This window comes from Budorcas taxicolor, chromosome 18 (genome assembly GCF_023091745.1).
Source record: "Budorcas taxicolor isolate Tak-1 chromosome 18, Takin1.1, whole genome shotgun sequence".
NCBI lineage: Eukaryota > Metazoa > Chordata > Mammalia > Artiodactyla > Bovidae > Budorcas > Budorcas taxicolor.
Window position 1 is genome coordinate 36,979,124 of NC_068927.1, and position 21,859 is coordinate 37,000,982.

Sequence of the window (21,859 nt, forward strand, 5' to 3'; positions counted from 1 at the left end):
TGCTCCATCCGGCCCTTCCAGTCTCTTCAGCTGTCTCTCTCCTCATCCTCTGCCCCAGCCTCAACCTTTCTGGCTTCTTCCACTTCCCCAAACTCAAGGGGTTTCTGTGCAGCACCTGTGCCTGACAGGATGCCTTTCTACCCGCCCCCACCCCAGCCATTTACCAGACTCCTTTGTATAGAGGGGGTCTCAGCTTGGAATACTACTTCTTCTCCAGAAAACATCTCTGAAACACACCTCACCTTCCCACCACCCCACTTCATCCTCCTGTGAGGCACTTTCCTTTCATAGGACTCACTGCAGGGAGAAGTGTGTTGGTGGAGATCTTTAATGTTTCTTGTGTGTGGATTTCACACTGGCAGGACCATTTCAGTCTCCTCACCTTGGTATTTTCAGTCTTGGCCCCAACACATCTTTTGACTAAAGAACGAATAGGTGCCTCCTCCTCGGTCATTCCTGATGCTCCACAAAGGCTCCCCATAGTTCTTACCTGGCCCCCACACCTGACCTCTCTCCTCAGGGGTAGGGTCAGGTGCTATGTGGGGAAGATAGGCTACTATAGTCCAACTGAAACCTTAGACTCTTCAAGACTCTGTAGCTAGGATACAATTTCCCTTGTACAATTGACTGGTCAAGTAGCCTGCACCATTAGGGTACTCATAGGCAAAAATAATAGACAAAAAGAAACAGACATTTGACAAGCACAGACATTTCAAAAGAAAACATCTTAAAGAACAGTCTTTTGTACTCTGTGGGAGAAGGCAAGGGTGCGATGATTTGAGAGAATAGCATTGAAACATGTATATTATCATATGTGAAACAGATTGCCAGTCCAGCTTCAATGCATGAGACAGGGTGCTCAGGGCTGGTGCACAGGGATGACCCAGAGGGATGGGATGGGGAGGGAGGTGGGAGGGGAGTTCAGGATGGGGGACACATGTACACCCGTGGCTGATTCATGTCAATGTATGGCAAAAACCACTACAATATTGTAAAGTAATTAGCCTCCAATTAAAATAAATAAATTTTTTTTTTAAAAAAGGAAACATCTGTTGGGGAAAGGATCAGAATACATGGATCAAAAATTCAAAACTAGCCTAATAAACATATTACAAAAGATAAGGTAGAATATTAGCCATATGAAACAAGAAAGTATAAAAAAGAACAAGCAGAGGGGACTTCCCTGGTGGTCCAGTGGTTAAAATCTGCCTTGCAATGCAGGTAAAGTGGGTTTGACCCCTGGTCAGGGAACTAAGATCTCACATGCTGCAGGGCAACTGAGCCTGCATGCCACAACTACTGAAGCCTGTGCACTCTACAGACCATGCTTTGCAACAAGAGAAGCCACTGCATGGCAACAAGAGAAAAGCCCCTGAGAGTGGCAACCAAATAATAAATAAATATCTTTTAAAAGAACAAGCAGAAATATAAGGTAAAGAAATATGGCTTCATAACAAATTACCCACAAAGATAGTGACTTACAGTGATAATCAACAAAAATATTTATTTGCTCGCAAATCTGTAAACCGAGTAAGCTTGTCTCTACTCCACATGGCATCACTTGGGGCTGGAGGATTCATTTTGAAAATGATTCATGGGAATTCCCTGTGGGTCCAGTGGTTAGGACTCTGTGCTTCCACTGCGAGGGGCCCTGGTCAGGAAACTGAGATCCCACAAGCCGAGGAGCATGAGCAAAAAAAGGATGATTCACATGACCAATAGATTGTTATTGGCTGTAGGCTAAGAGCTCAGGGGGACTGTGGACCAGGGACACTGGGTGCTTCTCATGTGAACCTCTCCCTGGGCAGCTTGGCTTCCTCATAGTACAGTGGCTACAGTCCATGAGTGAGTAAGCATCCTAAGAAGCAGGACAGTTCCCTGGGCCCAGGCCTGGATGGGCACAACATCACTTCTGCCATACTTTACTGGTCAAGCAGGTACAAAGCCCAGATTCAAGGGGTGGGCAGACATAGAATCCATCTTTGGATGGGAGAAGTATCAAAGAAATACAGGACCATGTATAAAAATTACCACAATAGTATGTCAGACAACACAATAGGTGATCTAATAGCAGAAAGTTTTCATTGAGAATGAATCCATAAATTAGAAAGACCAAGTTAAGGAATTCTCCCAAAAGAAAACAAGAAAGATATGAGATAGAAAAAGAAGTTCTACTATCTGCACAATAGGAGTTCCAGAAAAAGAGTAAAACAAAAATGGAGAAAAAATGCAACATGAATGAACCTCGACATTATGTTAACTGTAGGAAGCCAGATAGTATATTCAAAAGCAGAGACATTACTTTGCTGACTAAGGTCCATCTAGTCAAGGCTATGGTTTTTCCTGTGGTCATGTATGGATGTGAGAGTTGGACTGTGAAGAAGGCTGAGCGCCGAAGAATTGATGCTTTTGAACTGTGGTGTTGGAGAAGACTCTTGAGAGTCCCTTGGACTGCAAGGAGATCCAACCAGTCCATTCTGAGGGAGATCAACCCTGGGATTTCTTTGGAAGGAATGATGCTAAAGCTGAAGCTCCAGTACTTTGACCACCTCATGAGAAGAGCTTACTCATTGGAAAAGACTCTGATGCTGGGAGGGATTGGGGGCAGGAGGAAAAGGGGATGGCCGAGGATGAGATGGCTGGATGGCATCACGGCCTCGATGGACGTGAGTCTGAGTGAACTCCGGGAGATGGTGATGGACAGGGAGGCCTGGCGTGCTGCGATTCATGGGGTCGTAAAGAGTTGGACACAACTGAGCGACTGAACTCAACTGAACTGAACTGAGGAAGCCAGATACAAAGGTCATGTATTATATGACTCCATTTGTAAGAAACATCCAGAACAGGGAGATACATAGATACAGAGAGAAGATTGGTGGCTGGGGGAATCACAGGATCAGGTGCAACTGCTTAATAGATAGAGGGTTTCCTTTTAGGATGGTCAAAATATTTTGGAACTAGATAGAAGTGGTGGTTGTATGACATTGTGAATGTACTAAATGCCACTGAATTATTCACTTTATTTTTAATTTTTTTAACTTTATTTTTTATTTATTTGGCTGTATCAGGTCTTGGACACAGCACTTGGGATCTTCGATGCCATGCGCATGCTTTTAGTTGCAGCATGTAGGTTCCAGTTTCCTGACCAGGGATCAAACCTGGCCTCCCTGGGAAGTCCTCTGTAATTTGTTCTTTTTCATTGCTGTGTTCTCTTCCATGGAGTTAATACCACACCACTGATTTCTCTATTGTTGGGTTATTTTCAGTTTGAAATTACTAAAAATAGTCCTTCTCTAATTATGTTTGTTCATGTCTTTCTGTGCACATGTGTGCAGGCCTTTCTGTTGAGTCTTTAGGGGAGAAAAATGGTTAAATCTTGGGTATATGTGTCTGAATATTCATTAGAAGGACTGATGCTGAAGCTGAAACTCCAATACTTTGGCCACCTGATGCAAAGAGCTGACTCATTGGAAAAGACCCTGATGCTGGGAAAGATTGAAGGCAGGAGAAGGGGATGACAGAGAATGAGATGTTTGGACAACATCACTGACTCGATGGACATGAGTTTGAGCAAGCTCCGGGAGTTGGTGATGGACAGGGAAGCCTGGTGTGCTGCAGTCCATGGGGTCGCAAAGAGTCAGACATGACTGAGCAACTGAACTGAACTGATACGTGTCTTTAACTTTAGTAAATAATGTGGAACAGTTTTTCAAAGCAGGTTTTTTTTTTTTTTATCAGTTTACACTGCCACCAGCTGGGTATGAGAAAACCTTATGCTACACATCCTTAATAACACCCTATTGTTCATCTGTTGAATTTTAGTTATCTTTTTCTGTGAGTTTTATTTTGCATTTCTCTAGTTATTAGTAAGGTTGGCAGTCTTTTCATTTTCTTATTGGCCACTTGGATATCCTCTTTTGTTAAGTTCCTTTGCACATGTCTTGCCCATTTTTATACTGGCCTGTCTGCCTCTGGATATATACCTTTTGTCAGGTATACATGTTGAAAACTTTCCCCACTCTCTGACTTGCTTTTTTCACTTTCTTTATATTTATTTATTTATTCGGCTGCACCAGGTCTTAGTTGCGGCACAAAGGATCTTTGATCTTCATTGCAGCAGGCAGGATATTTAGTTGCGGCATGCAAACTCTTACTTGCAGCATGTGGGATCTAGTTCCCTAGTGATTGAACCCGGGTTCCCTGCACTGGGAGCCCAGAGTTTTACCCACTGGACCACCAGGGAAGTTCCTGAGATGATATACTTTAAGTGGAAGACTCACTCTCCTAGATATCAATGTGTTTTAATAAATGGAACAGAATTCAAAGAGAGACCCACAAGTGTATGGACACAATTTATAACATAGTTGGCACTGTAGTCTCTCTGCTAATTTAAAGTTCCCATGGAAGGAACTTAGATCTGGCTCTGGCCCAGCCTGTGGACTGGGAGAGGAAAGTGACCAAAAGATGGAGGGTCTGTAGGAAGCTGAGCAGAGGTAGACCTGAACAGTTTCTTTTCTTTCTTTCAACAACTTGATTCCCACCCCTGCCCATTAAAAAAAAAAAATCAGTTTAACAAAAATCAGAGTACCTTATCTGGAAAATCTTCACACGCTTTCTCTATTGATATTTCCAAACACATTAATTTATTCTATAAATGGTATCCTTAAAAAAAATTTTTTTTTAAACCTTTCAGAGAGAGATTGGGAATGTACCCTCTGTTATACTCCATGATGAGATCAACTCTGAACTTGATTCTTTAGTGCTGTTTTGTGGGCTCAGGCTTTTAGCGTAAGAATAAGGTAAGGTTCTTCTGCCTTTCCAGAGAGAGAGAGAAAGCTGGAAGCCAATGGGAACCAAACATACTGGGCAGCTGGGGGTAGAACCTAAGACCCCTCACCAACCAAGAGCCCATCAGACCCAACCCCTTTCCCCGTGAAGAAAGGACAGTCACACCTGGCTCTGTTCTTGAAATGTTTATTCTCAGCATATATATGTTTGTGCCTGGATGACTAGAAGGGAAACTTCGTGAGACTTTGGGTTATTTCGTCCCCCAGTGACCTCTGGGGGACTAGCCAGGTCACTAGAGCCACAGGATGAGGACTGAGAAGGTGGCAGCAGCCACAAGGCCTAGAATGAGTTGTGGGGAGGCTTTTGGGGTCCTCTGGAGGGCCTGGTTGGTTAGCCACTTGTTTCTCCCCCGGTGTGTGGCCCGAGGCTTAATCTGACCCTGAGTCAGGAGGTGGGAATGGCACGACCTGCCCACCTGCCTGTTTGGAAATTCATCCTCCAAAGGACTCTGACCTTTGTTTTCCTCTCTCACCTGAAGATGAAAGTCAGCAGTCAGTGGCTTCCACAGTGCCCCATCACCCGCTGAAGCCACTGAACCCTCTGCGGCCAGCCCAGCATACCTGCTCCACCTGACTGAAGACCCGCAGGAGGTTTCCACGAAGGACGCCCTGAAGCTCTTCCTCCCTCCAGCCTCGCCTCAGCAACTCCTCTACGAGTACCGGGTATGTGGACACGTCCTCCAGCCCCTCGGGGAACCTGCGTGGCCACCAGCTGGCTAACTGTGCTCCTCAGCCTCGATCCTGGCTGAGGGCCCAGTGTCGCACCAGCCCCAACCACATGTGGGAAGTTAAAGGCCGTGTTCCTCAGGCTACTGAATGCAACTTTGGAAGCTCCTGGAAGACTGGGCTTCAGCAGCACTTAGCTGCTGAGCAAATGCTCAGCCCACAGCACATCTGCTGGGCCAGCAGTGGAGTATGTGCTGGACAGGTCTTGAGAGGGGGTGGGGTTCTTAACAACTGTGATGCCCTGGAGTGGGAATGGGTCCACTGGACCATAGAGGGACAAGGAGAATCCAGGAAACAGGTCCTGAGAGGGGAAAGATGCCAGGTGGGCTGAAAGACCAGAGTCTGTAATGCAGGATGAAGGATGGGAGGACCATGGATGGGGAACTGAGACTAAGGGACTCCCCACTGTACCCCAGCCAAGACAAACCCCAGGGAAACACTCACCGGCCAGACCCATCATAACTCCCGCTAATCCCGATGAACTCAGATCCCATGACTGCCCTGATGTGGTCAAAGTGATCTAGGAGATGAGGGTAGTGGTGGGTAGCATGAGGCTGGAGTTAGATCCTGGGACCAGCCCTGATCTGAGGAAGCTCAGCGTGGCCAATTCCCCTGCCCAAGGCAATCCAAGACAGGACAGCTGACTCCATGGAGCTCCTAGCCTGCTGTGAGTTCTGGAGTGGCTTCAGGCTAGACACTGGACCCAGAGTAAACCTCAGGGCCTGAACCCCTTAGGACCTTTTCCTGCCTAGGAGCCACCATGCCTCTGGTTCCTTGAGAGCCTGCTCACAGGGCTCTGCCTGTCCTGTCTAGAGATATGGGAGCAAAAGAGAGACCCAGAAGCAGAGGCAGTTGCCTCCCCCAAAACCTGTTGCACTGGTTGGAGCCCCAGATCTGGGTTCAGGGCAGTGAAGAGCTGTGTCTGCTCCCCTAAACTGTTGGGAGGCCTGCCCAGGGCCCAGGGTGTGCTAGGCAGCCACAGGCAAAGCTACAACTGCACAAAGAATTGAAGTGGGGCTCACCTGCCACAGTGGACACATTAGCAAACAGGTTACACTGCAGCACCCCCATGGACAGCGACACCATCACAATGCCACCATTCTTCTTCTACATGGATGAACAAAGGAACACTCAGCTTGCCCCTTCTGACCTGACAGCCTGCCACCTATGCCCTGGGGGCCCTGATAAGGCAAATTCGGAGTCCTCACCTGAGGGCCTGGGTGAGGCTTTACCTCTCTTGGCCCCTGGGTGGGAACTGATTTGGCCTTGAGTTCCAGATATGGGAGAGGGTTAACCAGCAGAGGTCCAAGGATGAGTGAGGACTGGACTGGCAGCTTTGCTCAGAGTCAAGGATCTTTGGATAAAGTCCTGGGTTTGAGGGCTGGGGTGGCCACTCACCAGAAGTTGCAGGATGTCATCAGGAATGTTAAGCATGTTGTCACATACAGCTTTGGCAGCCGAATGGGAGAAGATCACAGGAGCCTTTGACACCTTCAGGGCTTGCTCTGCCAGGGCATGCGACCCATAGGACAAGTCCACCATCATGCCCAGGCGATTCATTTCCTCTATCACCTTCTGCAGGGACAAGTGGAGGATTTTTTTGGGGGGTGGTGGTTGTCAGGAGGGATGCATGTGTGTGCTTACCTGTAGGGGCGGCTGAGGTAGGGTATTGAAAAGGAGTCCTTACCTCACCAAAGCTTGTCAACCCACTGATGTTGGTGTAAAAGAGCTGAAACTTGGTGGAGCTCTCTGCCCTGAAAGACAGCCAGAGGAGGGCAATCTAGCAGGCCACACCTTGGCCAACAGAGCCTGGACATCCAGGCTCTCTGTCCATGCGTTCCACCTCAGAACAGGGTGAGGATTCGGACCAGCTGCTTTCTGGGAGTGTGAGGGACCTGCTGAGAGTCCAGCCTCTATCCTCACCTCTCTGGCACTTTCCCCACCAAGCATCTACCATTCTACCCCAGGCCAGGCAGTCTGCTCACCAGGGCGTGTTGCAGGTAAAGGTGAGCGTCAGGTAGCGAACTCCCAGCAGATAGAAACTGCGCAGCACAGAGAGGCTGCTGTCAAGTGAGTGACCGCCCTCCACGCCAATAAGGCAGGCCAGCTTTGGAGTGCTGTTCAGTCCTAGAAGAAGATAGAGGATCAAGTGGTCAGAGGCCAGGGCCGGAACCACCAGAGTAGCCCCTGACTCCCCTCCCTTCCCCCAGCCCACCTTCGGCTGAAGTCACGAGCTCCAGTTCATTGTAGGAGTCACACATGCGGCGGATGAGGTCAATCTGCTCCAGCGTGAGGCGCACGGCATCCTGGTCCTGAGTCTGGCATGGGGCGTAGGCTGACCAGAACTGGTGGTTGGCCCAGGGGTCCAGAACGAGATTAGGCTGGTCTCAATGCTATAGGCCTGCTACTTACTCCTCCTCAGCCCTCAAGGTACTCACGTGGGTCAGTGGCCTGAGTGTAGCATCGCATGACCCTGTGGTACCCTGATGACTATTCAGCTTGCTGCCAGCAGCCCAGTTGAAATCATGACACATCATTGCTTGCTGTTTGTCCATGGGCTATGTGAATGCCCCAAGGACAATCCACCATACATATCCTTTGTGGTTTCAGAGCCCCCACCCTCACCAAGGATTTTCCGATCACTTTCTGTGTCTCCACAGAACCTGGGCACCCATGCAGCTGGCCTGTCTTGACCTCCTACACCCCTATACTCACTCCCCAGCAGCCACATGATGGCACATAGTATGTCCTATGTCCATCAGATCCCTGTCTACCAAGGTTTCTGTGGCCCCCAGATTCCCCAGAGGCCATTATGTGTGTCCCTCTGGTACCTGTGCACCCACGAAGCCATCCCTGAGCTTGTCTAGGTTGGTCTGGCCGAGTCTGAAATTGCGCAGGTTCACACCTTGTAGCTTGTTCTGGAAATGCCGTTTCAGGAGCAGCGGCAGGTGGTTGTGGCTGGGGTTGTCAGGACAAAGTAAGAAGAGTAGGGGACATGGCCTCCAGGTCATGGGCCTACCCTGTGCCACCCCACGTCCCCACCTCACACAGATGATAGTCCTGAAGAACAGCTATTAGTTAGGGGTTTCTACCAGCCACAGCGTAGTGGGGAGGAAGGCGCCCTATGGGGGTGGTGGAGGAGAGGGGTGTGTCAGGGAGCCTTCTCTCTAACCCTTCACGCTCTGGACCTCCTCTCCTGTCCAGGAACGGGTTCAGCGCCCATCAGCCCGCACACCCCCACCTACGCACCCATCCACCAGCCGGAAGTGCCTCATCAGATCCCGCGCGCGCTCCTGGAGACTCAGGCCTCTAGGGGTGCCTGGCGCAGTTGAGGTGCTGGAGGTGGCCTGCCTGGTCAGGGCGCTAGGGGTTCCCCACGTGGTCTGGGCCCTGGGACCGCCCGGGCTTGTCTGGGCGCTGGTTACCAGCCGCAGCAGCAGCCAGAGCAGGAGCAGCAGACGCAGCAGAGGCCGCTGGGTGAGCATGTGGGGACACTCGAGGCCAAGGGGCAGCATTGCTGCACAGGGCCGAGCAGCCGGGCAGAGGCGGGTCTCGAGAGCTAAGAGGAGCGGGAGAGGGGCAGAGGGCGACAGTGGGGTCCCGACCGTCGATGCTGGTGACGCAGCGGCACGGCTTCGTGAGGCAGATTAGCTCCGGGATCCGCAATGCCGCCGCCCAGCGTTGCCGCCAGGGGGCGGTAGGCCCTTACTTCACATCTAGGGTGGCGCCCCATTGGGCCAGGCCAGCCTTTGCCCCGAGCGCCCTCAGGCGGCGCACTGCCGGTTACCTCTGTCCCTGCTTCTTGCCCTGCACCCACTCCTCCCAAGCGCCAGGGGCCTACTGATTGGGGAGGAGGCCAGGGGGTGACTAGGAGGGACCCAGGAATCTTCCCAATTTCACCTCTAGGCAGACAGGTCGCAAGCCCATGTGGGGTTTTAGCTGCAGGGATATGCCTGCACTCCAACTGGTTAAATATTCCATGAAATTCTGGGAAGAATTAAAATTTAAAAGAGTGACTTAGATCTGTATGTTTTGACTGGCAGAAGAAAAAGATCCCCTATATATTTTTAACAAAAATGAAATTTAAGTATAATATTTATGGGAGGCCATTTTGTTTTAGTGCCTGCTCATTCTCTAAGTTGTGTCTGACTTTTCTGTCACCCCATGGACTGTAACCTGCCAGGCCCCTCTGTGCCTGGGATTTCCCAGGCAAGAATACTGGAGTGGGTTGACATTTCCTTCTCCAGGGATCTTCCCAGGGATCAAACCCACATCTCTTGCATCTCTTGCATTGACAGGCAGATTCTTTACCACATCTCGTATTAAAATTTACTTCTGGGGACTTCTTCGTGGTCCAGTGGTTAAGACTGTGTGCTCCTAATGCAGGGCATAGGTTCGTTTTGTAGGGTGTGCCTCCGCCCAGAAAACAAAACAAAAATCCTCCCCCAAATTTACTTCTGTACCTATGTTGACATACACATACACAAAAAAAGACTCTAGAGGACTATACATACTTAACTTTAGTTAATAATAGCCATCTTGGGAAGAGGGTTACCTGTGTGTTATGTGTGTTAGTCCCTCAATCATGTCCGACTCTTTGTGACCCCTCGGAATGTAGCCTGCCAGACTTCTCTGTCCTTGGAATTCTCCAGGCAAGAATACTGGAGTGGATTGCATTTCCTTCTCCAGAGGAACTTCCCAACCCAGGGATTGAACTCTGGTCTCCTGCATCAAAGGCAAATTCTCTACCGTTTGAGCTACAGGGTAGTCCTAACCGTTTTAGGAAGGGGGTTACCTACTCCCTGGTCAATTTACGTCTCATATTTTTTTATATTTTTTCTTTAGCTTATTTGGCTGCACAGGGTCTGAGTTGCACATGCGGGACCTTCTAGTTGAGGCATGTGAACTCTTAGTTGCTGCATGTGGGATCTAGTTGCCTGACCAGGGATTGAACCCAGGCCCCCACATTAGGAATGCGGAGTCTTAGCCACTGGACCACCAGGGAAGTCCCTAGTTCATTATCATTTATGGACTGGGGGAAGATGTAGTGGCTAAGTAGACTGAATGTCTTAGGAAGTCCCTGAGGAGCAGGGGGAGGGGTGGGCCCACCTCTAGAGCTGTCCAGCCGTTAGAGGTCTGTAGTCTATTAAGTAGCCTGACATTCTGGCTCTGTCCAAATAGAAACAAAGATCATTTGTGATCCAGGCAGGTTCTCTTCTTGGGAATCTGAGCCAGAATTCCCTAAAAGATCTCCAGGTGGTAGACAGTGGGTCAGGATTGAGGTGAGCTACTCAGAGGGAATGAGTAAAGTCTGCCTTCCTGCAGCCAGAGCCTCCCACTGTCTTCTCCTGTTGCGGAGCCAAACCCCCTGGGATTCCTCAGGCCACTGCCAGCAGGTCTGCCTTGAGTACCTGGTGTCTGAACTGCAGGGTCCCCCACCAAACCGCAGAGAAGGACAGCTCATGCTGATTCCATTTCTGAAACATTTATTTTGGGGAAATGTTTGTGCTTGCATGAGAGGAAACTTTGTGGATGTCTGCATCTGCCAAAGTGACATCTGGCAGGATTAATGGATCACCAGAGCCAAAGAATGAGGACCAGGAAGGCAGCAATAACTGTGAGGCCTGGGGCTGTGTTGGGGGAAGATTTTGAGAATGACCGCATAGTTGACAAAATAGGATTCCCATGCCTTGGAGTTCTGCTTAGTCTCTGGTCTTGAGCCAGGTTCTCTCTCTGCTGCAGATGCGAGAGCACGGAGCGGCAGGAGCTCCCCAGCTGCTCATCTGGGAACTCATCCTCTGAGGGACTCTGTCCCTTGTTTTCCTCCCGAACCTGGAGGCGTTAGTCAGTGGGCAGCAGCTCCCACAGCAACCCCTCCACACACACACACCTGCTCAGAGCCCCTCTGCCCCAGCCCAGCATACCTGCTCTACCCGGCTGAAGACCCGCAGCAGATTTCCGCGAAGGACGCCCCAGAGCTCTTCCTCACTCCAGCCTCGCCTCAGCAACTCCTCTATGAGTACTGGGTATGTGGACACATCCTCCAGACCCTGTGGGAACCTGCATGGCCACCAGCCAGCTAGCCAGCTATTGGGCCTCAGACCTGCCCCCGGTCCTGAGTCAGAACCAGTGTCCTGTGTGTGCAGGGTCCACTGAACCCCAGCCCTGGTCAAATATGGGAAATGGAGACTTGGAGAGAGTAAATGATTCAAGCCTGCTCTTCATCCTTCAGAAGAAGAGCCCTAAAGCTCCTTGAATATTCATCAAAATTCTTTGAATTGAACTATTAAGATCTATGCCTTTCACTGAACGCAAAGTTTTCCTTCTGTTTATAAAAAGAAGAAAAGCTTTTGAAGAACTGGGTTGACCCCCTTGCATGCACAGACCCAACTGCAGGCAAAGAAGATGGTTAGCCCACCCTAACCATCTGCTAAGAGTCTGCTCAGAGGCCATGGGTCTGCTGGCACTGGCTGGGTGCAGATGCTGGGCAGATGAGGTCTGTCTGGTTGGGTTAGCCAAATATGATGGTCTAGAGTAGGGCCAATGGGATGCAGATAGACAGGAGAGCCCAGCAAACAGACCCTGGGAGAGGGGAGATACCAGTGGGGCCAGCAGACCTGAGGCTATGGTCAAGGCCATGAGGACCATAGTATGGTGGGCACCGTGGCTATGAAAGCCCTCCGTGACACATCAGCCCAAGACAAGCCCACATGGATGCACTCACCGGCCAGCCCCATCATAATCTCCTCCAATCCCAATGAACTTGGATCCAATGACAGCCCTGATGTGGTCAAAGTGATCTGAAGGATGGAAAGTCAGCAGTGTGGGACTTCAGGGTTGGAGGCCTGGTGGTAAGGACTGGCCTCTGTTGATTCCCCTTCTTGCAGCCTGTAGGCCAAACAGGCCAATTCCTTCATGGCCTGGCACCCAGAGCACCGAGTAGAGAGCCCTGAGGTTTGGTCTGAAGTGATCCTGGCTGGCTCCAGACTGGACTTCAGATTTGGAGTGGACCTCAGAGCCACCCATTTGGGCCAAGATTCACTCTGCCTCTGAGTTCCCTTGAGAACCTGTGAGGTAGCCTCTCCATGGGTGGTGAGAAATGAACAAGAAAACAACTGACAGAGACCCCAGAGACCTATGGAGCTGCCCAATCCCTTGACCAGAGGCACAGACAATGTGCTTTGGAGCCCCTGCAGAGGTGCAGATGGGCAGCACACGGGCTCTTTGTCTGACTGCCTCCCGGATATCCATCAGCATCCGTTTCAATTCCATGGCTCCAATTCCACATGGCACCAAGAACTGTGTACTGTTCATTATTGGGCTTGGGGGAGCAATGTCTATTGCCAACAGTGGGTCAAACCCCTGGGGCCCTTCTGAGGTCCTCCTCAAATTTGGGCCCTGCTTTGAGTCCAAATCAGAACTGTTCAGAGAGCCCAGGGTGAGGCTTACCTGCCACAGTAGACACGTTGGCTAGCGGGTTGCACTGTAACACCCCCACGGACAAAGACACCATCACGATGCCACCATTGTTCTTCTGCAGGGTTGGACAATGGACATTTGACTTGGCCCCTGGCACAACCACCTGCCTCTTCACTCTCTCAGCCCTCTGAGGAAGGTGTTCAGTCCTGGCTTTGAGATCAGAGACGTCTCCTCTCTGGGTTTGTGTGAATGGGGAAGCCTCAGCTCTGGGTCTGGGTGGTGTCTTGGCACTTGGTTTGTGGGTTTGGAGGAGTATTTTTATTTATTCTTTTAGCTGCACCGTGTCTTAGTTGTGGCATATAGGATCCTCCATCTTACTTGTCGCATGCGGGATCTTCTGTTGTGGCAGGCAGGGTCTTTAGTTGCAAAATGTGAGCTATCAGTTGTGGTGGGTGGGATCTATCGACCAGGGATGGAACCCGGACCCCCTACATTGGGAGCACGGAGTCTTAGCCACTGGATCACCAGGGAGGTTCTCGAGGAATGTTTACCACCTAGAACCCCCACCTAGAGTTCAAGAGTTCAGGGGCTGTGGTTCTTGCGTTTGGGGGCAGAAGATCTTTAACCTGGGGTTTGAGGAAATTGAGGGAGCAGAAGCTCAGGTTCAAGGGCTCCTGGTTTGAATGTCTTGCTTTAGGTTTGCAGGCAAGGGCAGTCTCTCACCAAAAGCTGTAGGATGTCATCAGGAACATTCCGGGTGCTCTTGCACACAGCCCGGGCAGCCGAGTGGGAGAAGATCACAGGTGCCTGCGATACTTCCAGGGCTCGTCGTGCCACGGCATCTGAGACATGGGACAAGTCCACCATCATGCCCAGACGGTTCATTTCTGCCACCACCTTCTGCAGGGATGGGTTGGGGAGAGGATGTCAGGGCTGCATTGTCTTAGGTGCGTTTATCTGGAGGGACCAGGTAGGGCTGTGCATTCACATGGGGCAGGGTATGGGGCCAGGGTCCTCACCTCACCGAAGCTGGTCAGCCCACTGACATCTCTGTAGAAGGGGTGGATGCCTTTAGCTGAGCTCTCTGCCCTGCAGGGTGGCCAGGAGGCAGTCTGACTGGTGGTCATGACTCAGCTACAAGAAGCTAGACAGAGGTTCCATCGAGCCCTCTACACCTGCAACTCCCCTGGAGCAAGAGGAGGGACCCAAGCAGGACTGTGTGTGGCAGTAGGAGGGCTCTTCTGGAGATCCAGTCTTGCTTTGTAGACCTCCCTACTCCAGGTTCAGGGCCAAGTCCCAGGGGTGAAGCTTGGTCTGGGCCCCAGCATGATCTTGGGCAGATCCCTGCCTCACTGGGCCCATACCATCTGCACCAAGCTCACCAGGGCGTGTTGCAGGTGTGCGTGAGTGTCAGGTAGCGCACACCCAGCATATAGAAGGCACGCAAGACGGAGAGGCTGCTGTCCAGTGAGTGGCCACCCTCCACACCAATGAGGCAAGCCAACTTCCGGGTACCATTCAGAGCTGGGGGCAGGTGGGGCAGATTGTCATTGTCAGAGACATGGGTAACCTAATCAAGCCCCTGACACCCGCCACCACCCATCTGTCTACCTTTAACTGAGGTCACAAGCTCCAGCTCAGAATAGGAGGCACACATGCGGTGGATGAGATCAATCTGCTCTAGGGTGAGGCGCACAGCATCCCGTTTCTGGGTCTGGCATGGGACGTAGGCTGACCAGAACTGAGGGAAGGCCAGGGGATGGTTTGGGTAGGGGTTCCTTTAGAACTTCCTGGGCTTCTCACCGCCTCCACAGCTGGTGCAGCACTCCCTGTGCCCAGTGTCACGTGTGATGCATGGCTTGTTCTGTGGTACTTGGGTACCCATTATGTTGACTCACTGTGACCCCTGTTAGCCCCCAGCATCCTTGTCATGGCACTTTCTAGGTTGCTATGGTAACTGAGTTCCAATGTGACTAACCCGCCCAAATTCCCCCACATTCCCCCAGAGCCATGGTGGCACCTTGTGTGTCCCCTTGGTACCTGGGCACCCACGAGACCATCTTTAAGCCGGTCCAAGCTGGTCTGGCCGTGGCTGAAATTGCGCAGATTAACATCTTGTAGGCCCTTGCGGTTAAACTGCCTCAGGACCAGGGGCATGTCGTTGTGGCTGGAGGGAGGTCAAGGCAAATGCGTGGGCTCCTTTGGGCTCGGGCCAGCCAGGGGATTCCCCCACCTCACACTGTCACATAGACTAGCTGAGGCCTGGGCTGAGGGGGTTCCCACCAGAGAGGGAGTGACAGAAGAGGAGAAGGGCACCCATGGATGATGGAGAGGACACCCAGCGGTGGTGTGAGGGAGCCACCCCACTAGCTCTGCATGCTCTGGACTTCCTCACCTGCCCAGGGCTGGGTTGGGCCCCCACCATCCCCCACGCACCCATCCACAAGCGGGAAGTCCCGCATCAGGGCCCGCGCACGCTCCCCCAGACTCAGTGTGCTGGAGGTGTCCAGACTGGTCAGGGCGATAGGGGCATCCGGTGCTGTTTGGGCGCGGGTTACCAGCTGCAACAGCAGCCACAGCAGGAGCAGCAGAGGCCGCTGGGTGAGCATGTGGGGATGTTCGAGGCCCCCACTTGGCATGCTGCACAGGGCCGGGCAGGCGGGCAGAGGTGGGTCTGAGAGCGGTGGGGGTGCTGGGGTTCTGCCAGTTGACACAGATCACGCAGTAGCGCAGCCTCTGGGAGAGGGGCATGGAGGGAGGGGATACAGAGTCACAGGACCCTGCGACCCCTGTGCAGAGAGCCATAATCTGCAAAGCCCGGGTGCCATGGGGGCCCGAACTACCCTCCTGCCCTCTGCTAAGAGGCTGCTCTTGTGGGCTAACCTGGCCTCCACCTTGGGCCCATTCCCCTCCCATCTCGGGTTCCCTCCGCCCCCACCCCTCTCCCGACCCCTCTATTCTGAGGGCGCCGCCCTAAATTGCTCTCCCCCTGCCTCTAACCTTGCTGTCCAAGAGAGAGGCCAGGTCGCTTCTGTCAGAGAGTGGCCTTCAGCCCCAGGCAGCCCCTCCCAGGAGCACAGCTTGTCCCCATCTGTCTGCAGCCTGCCCCGCCCATCCCAGGGCCTCGTGCCAGTGTCTCTGTCTCCATTGATCTGGGCTCCCAGTTTCCATGTGCTAGGCCACGAGAGGTGGGTGTGAGGGAGGAGATAGTTTTTAGAAATGGAGGGTTAACCTTGTGGGTTCTAGATTCAGGAACGGCCCCTCTGCCCCCGACCTTCTGTCTCCCACTATTTGACTCCCCAGCGTGCGTGACCATTCTCAGGGGACTTCAGCCAGCAACTGGGAATTGTCAGGGGCGCCCCTCCCCCATTTCCCCCAGTCACCCTCTGGAAAGAGCGCCTTCAGGAGTTGCTGCACTTCTCCAGGGCCTCACTTGAGGAACTTTGGTGATGTGAACTGAACAACCATCTGGGAAAAGTCAAGGACCCTTTTACTCAACAGAGCAAGAACCCAGTTAGTAGGCTATTAAGTGGAAGGAATTGAAGTCACTTCCATGGCAGGAGATTCCCCACCCCAGGAAGTTTCCTCCCAGAGTTGCGGGCTGACCTGCTGGCCAGGATCCCTCCTACCTCAGTGTGGAATGCCTGGCTTCTGGGCTCTGCTGCTACAGTCGCTGTATCTCGTGGCTCTTGTGGGTCTAGTTCTCCCAGAAACCTCAAGGTCTAAGTACCTGTGCTTGCTCTGAGGCCCCACCCCATTCCTCATTTCTAGTTTCAGGCCCTCACCCTAGCTGACTCCTCTAGGAACAGCTCCCCTCCCACCACCACCACACACATACACTGGGGATGTGCCTTCTTACAGAAGCTCAGCCACTGAGATGCTTTTGGAACCTTGCCCAAACTCCTTCATCTCCAGCCTCTCAAGTTTCTGCTCTGATCCTTGGTGGCCCATGGAGCTGTTCGGCCTTTGGAACCTTTCCCGGGTGGCAGGAGTGACTAGCTCAGAGGTAGGGACCTAAGTCTGAGTGCTGGAGACCCTAGAAATCTCTCTAAAAATGAAATGAGTAAAACTCTTCCAGCAGAACTAGAGGTCCTGGGCTACCTGGGAGGGGAAGGGTCCCTGCTTGTGTATATTTCAAGGCTCATGTATATTGAATTTGACATTGCCCAGTGCCTACAGGCCAGAGGAAGGGCACACTGGTAGTGCTATGTCGGAGGTGAGTCTGCTCCTTGCTCACTGCAGCTGGAGGGTTCTCTAGGCAGCCTGCCTGCAGAGCGTGGGTCCCCTAGGGCTCTGCTTCTGAGTACAGCATGGTGTATCCCTGCCCTGGCACCCAAACTCAGACCTGACTCCTTTCCCTCCCCTTGCTGGTCAGCAGGCCCCACAGTCACTCTCACAGTGGGGAGAGGGAGGAGAAATTCTTGGGCTGGTTTCCAGGCCAAAAAAAATATGAGTTTGGGGGATAAACAGTTCATTCCACTCTTGATAGACCTTCAGGAAGTGCAGACAAACAGCAGCTGCTGACAGAGGAATGAAAAGAGAGACTTTAGCCTTTTTTTGTTCTTTCTTTTTTTAGCTATTCTGAGGGGACCAGATGTCTAGACAGGCTGTTTTGACCTAGAGGAGGTAGGCACCATTACTGTAGATTAGCCAGGCAACAACGTTTCTGTAACGTTCAGCTTCAGTCCTTAAACAGGCTGGCACTGGTGGCCATGGCCTTGAGGTGACCATATAAAGCTGATTATGGAAACACACACACATGTACATTCTTATATACTCAGGGGCGTGGGACTACTCACACCCAAGCAGCAAGCAGATTTTAGCCAACAAGGTGATGTGTTGTTCCCTTAATCTCACCCAAGGCATCTTCATGCCCTGTCCCCACCAGGGGGAAACGAGCACACTAGCAAAGTCTCGTCCTCTAGGATCCCCCCGGACACAGGGACAGTTTGGGGGCAGAGGTTGTGACAAAAGTTTCCCAGGTGCTGCCGACAATGGGCGGAAGTGAAAAGAGGATGGAGGCAGAGAAGCCCAGGGCCTGGCTCCAGAGCTGACCTGAACGTCATCCATGATACCCTCTACTCTCTGCCTACCCCTCTTTCAGGGCATCTTCAAGTTCTGCTGATTCAACCTCCAAACAGCTCCTGGGTATGTCTCCTTTCCATGCCCACCGTTCCTTTCCCAGTACAGGTCATTTTCATCTCTCACCTCCTTCTGGTCTCCCCATCTCCAGTTCATTTCCCACAGAGCAGGCATACCTTTCTCTCTTTGAAAAATCTGGTGCCATCCTCCTGCCCAAAGTTTTTCTGTGGCTTCTTATTGCTCCTAAACCTTGTATTCCTTTATTTGGCTTTCAAGTCCTGGGGAGTCTGCCCTCACCTGCTTCTCCAGTTTCAACAAATAACACAAACCTCTAAGATCCCCTGGAGAAAGAAATGGCAGTCCACTCCAGTATTCTTGCCTGGAAAATCCCATGGACAGAGGAGCCTGGCGTGCTACTGTCCACGGGCTCCCAAGAGTCGGACTAGCCTTAGCGACTAAACCACCACCACCACCACTCTGCCCCCTATTTTCTAGCCACACCAGCCATGCTGCCCCTCAGCCTCTAAATGGTGGCGCTGTTGAGGCAGGGCCAGGGGAGGAAATCTTGCCATCAGGAAAGGCTGAACATACCATGGAGAACTCTGCTAAATCCAAACCCTCTTTGGCAACTTACCCTCTCTAAAAACAGGGGCATGAGTGAACCTCTCAGACTGCTCAGGTTCAGGTTTTGCTGGGACCTCTCCCTCTTCCTCCCCACCCCACCCTGCCCCAGCAGTCAGAAGTGGTTGCCCCTGTTGGAGCTGGCAAGTGAACTCAGTAAGGCCACGACCACCACATTCTGGCACCTGGCACCACACTTGAGCACAGCAAGCACTAGACCAGCATCCAGTGAAGAGTGAGTTGACTGGGAGCATGGGAGGCTGCTGCCTTCCCTTCCTTCCCAGAACACGGAGATGTGACAGCCAGTGGCAGTGCATCCAGGGAGCCAGAGTTACTGTGTGCCCAGAGCTATGCTGCCGGTTAGTAGCCCATAGTACATTCAGTCTTCACAATAGCCCACGAGGTAGGTTTTTACCAGCCTCATTTTTTTCCTCTGATTGATATTTTCTTTTTGTTTTAAAATTGAATTATAGTTGATTTGGGCTTCCCTGGTGGCTCAGATGGTAAAGAATCTGCCTGCAATACAAGAGCCCCAGGTTTGATCTCCTTGGCTCAGGAAGATCCCCTGGAGAAGGGAATGGCTACCCACTCCGGTATTCTTGCCTGGAGAATTCCACGGACAGAGGAGCCTGGCGGCTATAGTCCATGGGGTCGCAAAGAGTCAGACACAACTGAGCGACTAACACTTCCACTTTTTCACTATGGTTGATTTACAAAGTTGTGTCGTTTCAGGTTACAGCAAGGTGATTTAGCCACACATGTACACACAGATATGTGTGTGTGTATATTTTTTTCTTTTTCAGATTCTTTTCCTTTATGTGTTGGTGTGATGTTTAGTCACTAAGTTGTGTCTGACTCTTTTGTGACCCCATGGACTGTAACCTGCCAGGCTCCTCTGTCCATGGGATTTCCCAGGGAAGAATACTGGAGTGGGTTGCCATATCCTTCTCCAGGGGATCTTCCTGACCCAGGGATGGAACCTGCATCTCCTGCATTGGCAGGCAGGTTCTTTACTCCTGAGCCGCCAGGGAAGCCTCTTTTCCCTTAGAGTTTATTACAAAATACTGAATATTGTTCCCTGTGCTATACAGTAGGTCCTTGTTAGTTGTGTTTTATATACAGTAGTGTGTATATGTTAATCCCAAGCTCCTTATTTATCCCCATGCCTCCCATTTGGGGGAAGCTTGTAAGGACAATGGAATTAAGATTCTATGAAGGAGAAATATCCTTAGTCTTCTGTTGTCTGGGCTCTGGGACCCCAAGCCAGACCTACTCAGACTTTGTCTCTTTTAGCTCATCCTCTGTGTGTGCTCCAGGCCCTGACAGGCCAGAGCTCTGAAGAATGACAGGCAGCTGTTTGGTCAGGTCTGCCATGTCTGACTGCATACCTCCTGTTCACCGCTGCCGGGCTCACCAGGGTTGACTCTTGTCTTCAGTGAGGAAAGTTCATGGTTCATAAGGCAGGCACCTGGGGAAGCCAGCAGTGGTAGGCAGAGTAGCCCACTGGCCCTGGAGTAGAACCTACCTGCCTTAAACCTGGCTGAGAAGGACAGGTGTGGGGAGACCAGCTGCTGGGCAGGCACATGATCGCAGTAGTGCCCTCCTGGCAAGTCAGATAGTTCTTTGGACGTCTCGACTTCCAGCTGCTCCCTCTCTCGTGGAGAATGCCTTCCATTCATCTCTTTGTCCTGATATCCTTTGCTGATTACCTGCCGGTGCTGGCCTCTTGCTGAGGTGTGCAGTGAGAGGGCTGGACGAGTCTCCGGTGATCAATCACATGTACTGGCATAACACACAGAAGAGTTGGCTATGGGGGCGCCAGGTGCTGGGAGCCTGCCCCGAGCAAGCAATCGTTTGCTCGACAACATACGTGATTGCTCATTTAGCCTCGAGTTCAGATTTGTTGTCTCTTTCCTGCTCATCTCTGAGGCCTGTCAGACCTGTCCTCCACAACACCATGCTGCACATAGCACGCCCTGCCCCAGACCTGCCTGCCCCGCTCCCTGCTTTCATACGGGGAGCTTGCCCTCCTCTGCCTCACTTCCAGGGCTTGCCAAACTAGCTTACCCTGTGAAGCTGACCACCTGAGTCCTCACTGATTCCAAATCTGGCTGAGCATAGGCTCCATCTGAGAAGTTTTTATTTCTTTTTACCTAGTAGGGAAAATGTTCAAACATATGAAAAAGTAGAGAGAAGAGTATATTGAACCCCTTTGTACCCATTGCTTAGCTTCAACAGTTATCAACTAATGCCCTATCTTATTTCATTTATACCTTACCCATCCACTTTTGCAGAATATTTTAAAGCAAATCAGACATTTATTTCATCCACATTTAAGGTTGCATCTCTAAAAGACAGGTGCGTTAGTCACTCAGTCATGTCTGACTCTTTGTGACCCCAAGGACTCTAGCCCACTTGGCTCTTCTGTCCATGAGATTCTCCAGGCAAGAAAACTGGAGTGGTTGCCAGTTTCTTCTCCAGCGGAACTTCCTGAGGGGCTCTTTTTAAAAGTCAGATCCTGGCAAAGGATCTAAATAGACATTTTCCTGAAGAAGACAAACAGATGGCCAAGAGGTATATGAAAATGTGCTGAGCCTCACTAACCTTTGGGGAAATGCAAATCAAAACCGCAATGACTTGTCACCTCACACCTGTTAGGATGGCTGTTATCAAAAGAAGAAAACAATTGTTGGAGAGGACCTGAAGAGAAGGGAACCCTTGCACACTGTTGGTGGGAATTAAATTGGTGCAATCACTATGGAAAATATTTTGAAGGTTCCTCAAAATTTAAAAATAAGACTATCAGATGATTTAGCAATTCCATTTCTCGGCATTTGACCAAAGGTAACAAAAACACTAACTCAAGATATGTGCACCCCCATGTTCACTGCAACGTTATTTACAATAACCAAATATGGAAGCCACCTAAGTGTCCATCATGGATGAGTGGATAAAGAAGATGTGGAATGGGGATTCAGAATGGGGAATACATATACACCCATGGCTGATTCATGTGAATGTATGGCAAAAACCACCACAATATTGTAAAGTAATTAGCTTCCAATTAAAATAAATTTTAAAAGTAGCTAAAAAAAAAAAGATGCGGTATATACATCCGATTCGCTGATGAGGAAGATGGGCCTGAGATACAGGCCCAAACCCTG

At 51.1% G+C, this 21,859-nt stretch overlaps 2 protein-coding genes across 2 annotated transcripts; both read right to left on the reverse strand.

Annotated features, from left to right (window-relative positions):
* Positions 1-5,080: 5,080 nt before the first annotated feature.
* DPEP3 (dipeptidase 3) lies at positions 5,081-9,088 on the reverse strand. Its single transcript, XM_052656271.1, has 10 exons — positions 8,823-9,088; positions 8,405-8,531; positions 7,789-7,918; positions 7,559-7,700; positions 7,261-7,327; positions 6,972-7,148; positions 6,596-6,680; positions 6,018-6,093; positions 5,409-5,544; positions 5,081-5,320 (listed from the first exon to the last, which is right to left on the reverse strand). Exons 1-10 carry the CDS (start codon positions 9,086-9,088, stop codon positions 5,081-5,083), a joined length of 1,446 nt encoding a protein of 481 aa, XP_052512231.1.
* Positions 9,089-11,147: 2,059 nt separating this feature from the next.
* Positions 11,148-15,631, reverse strand: LOC128063485 (dipeptidase 2-like). The gene is made up of 10 exons (XM_052656253.1): positions 15,429-15,631; positions 15,033-15,159; positions 14,604-14,733; positions 14,375-14,516; positions 14,012-14,081; positions 13,716-13,892; positions 13,023-13,107; positions 12,298-12,373; positions 11,498-11,633; positions 11,148-11,405 (listed from the first exon to the last, which is right to left on the reverse strand). The coding sequence occupies exons 1-10, from the start codon at positions 15,629-15,631 to the stop codon at positions 11,148-11,150; spliced, it is 1,404 nt and encodes a 467-aa protein (XP_052512213.1).
* Between the last annotated feature and the right edge of the window lie 6,228 nt (positions 15,632-21,859).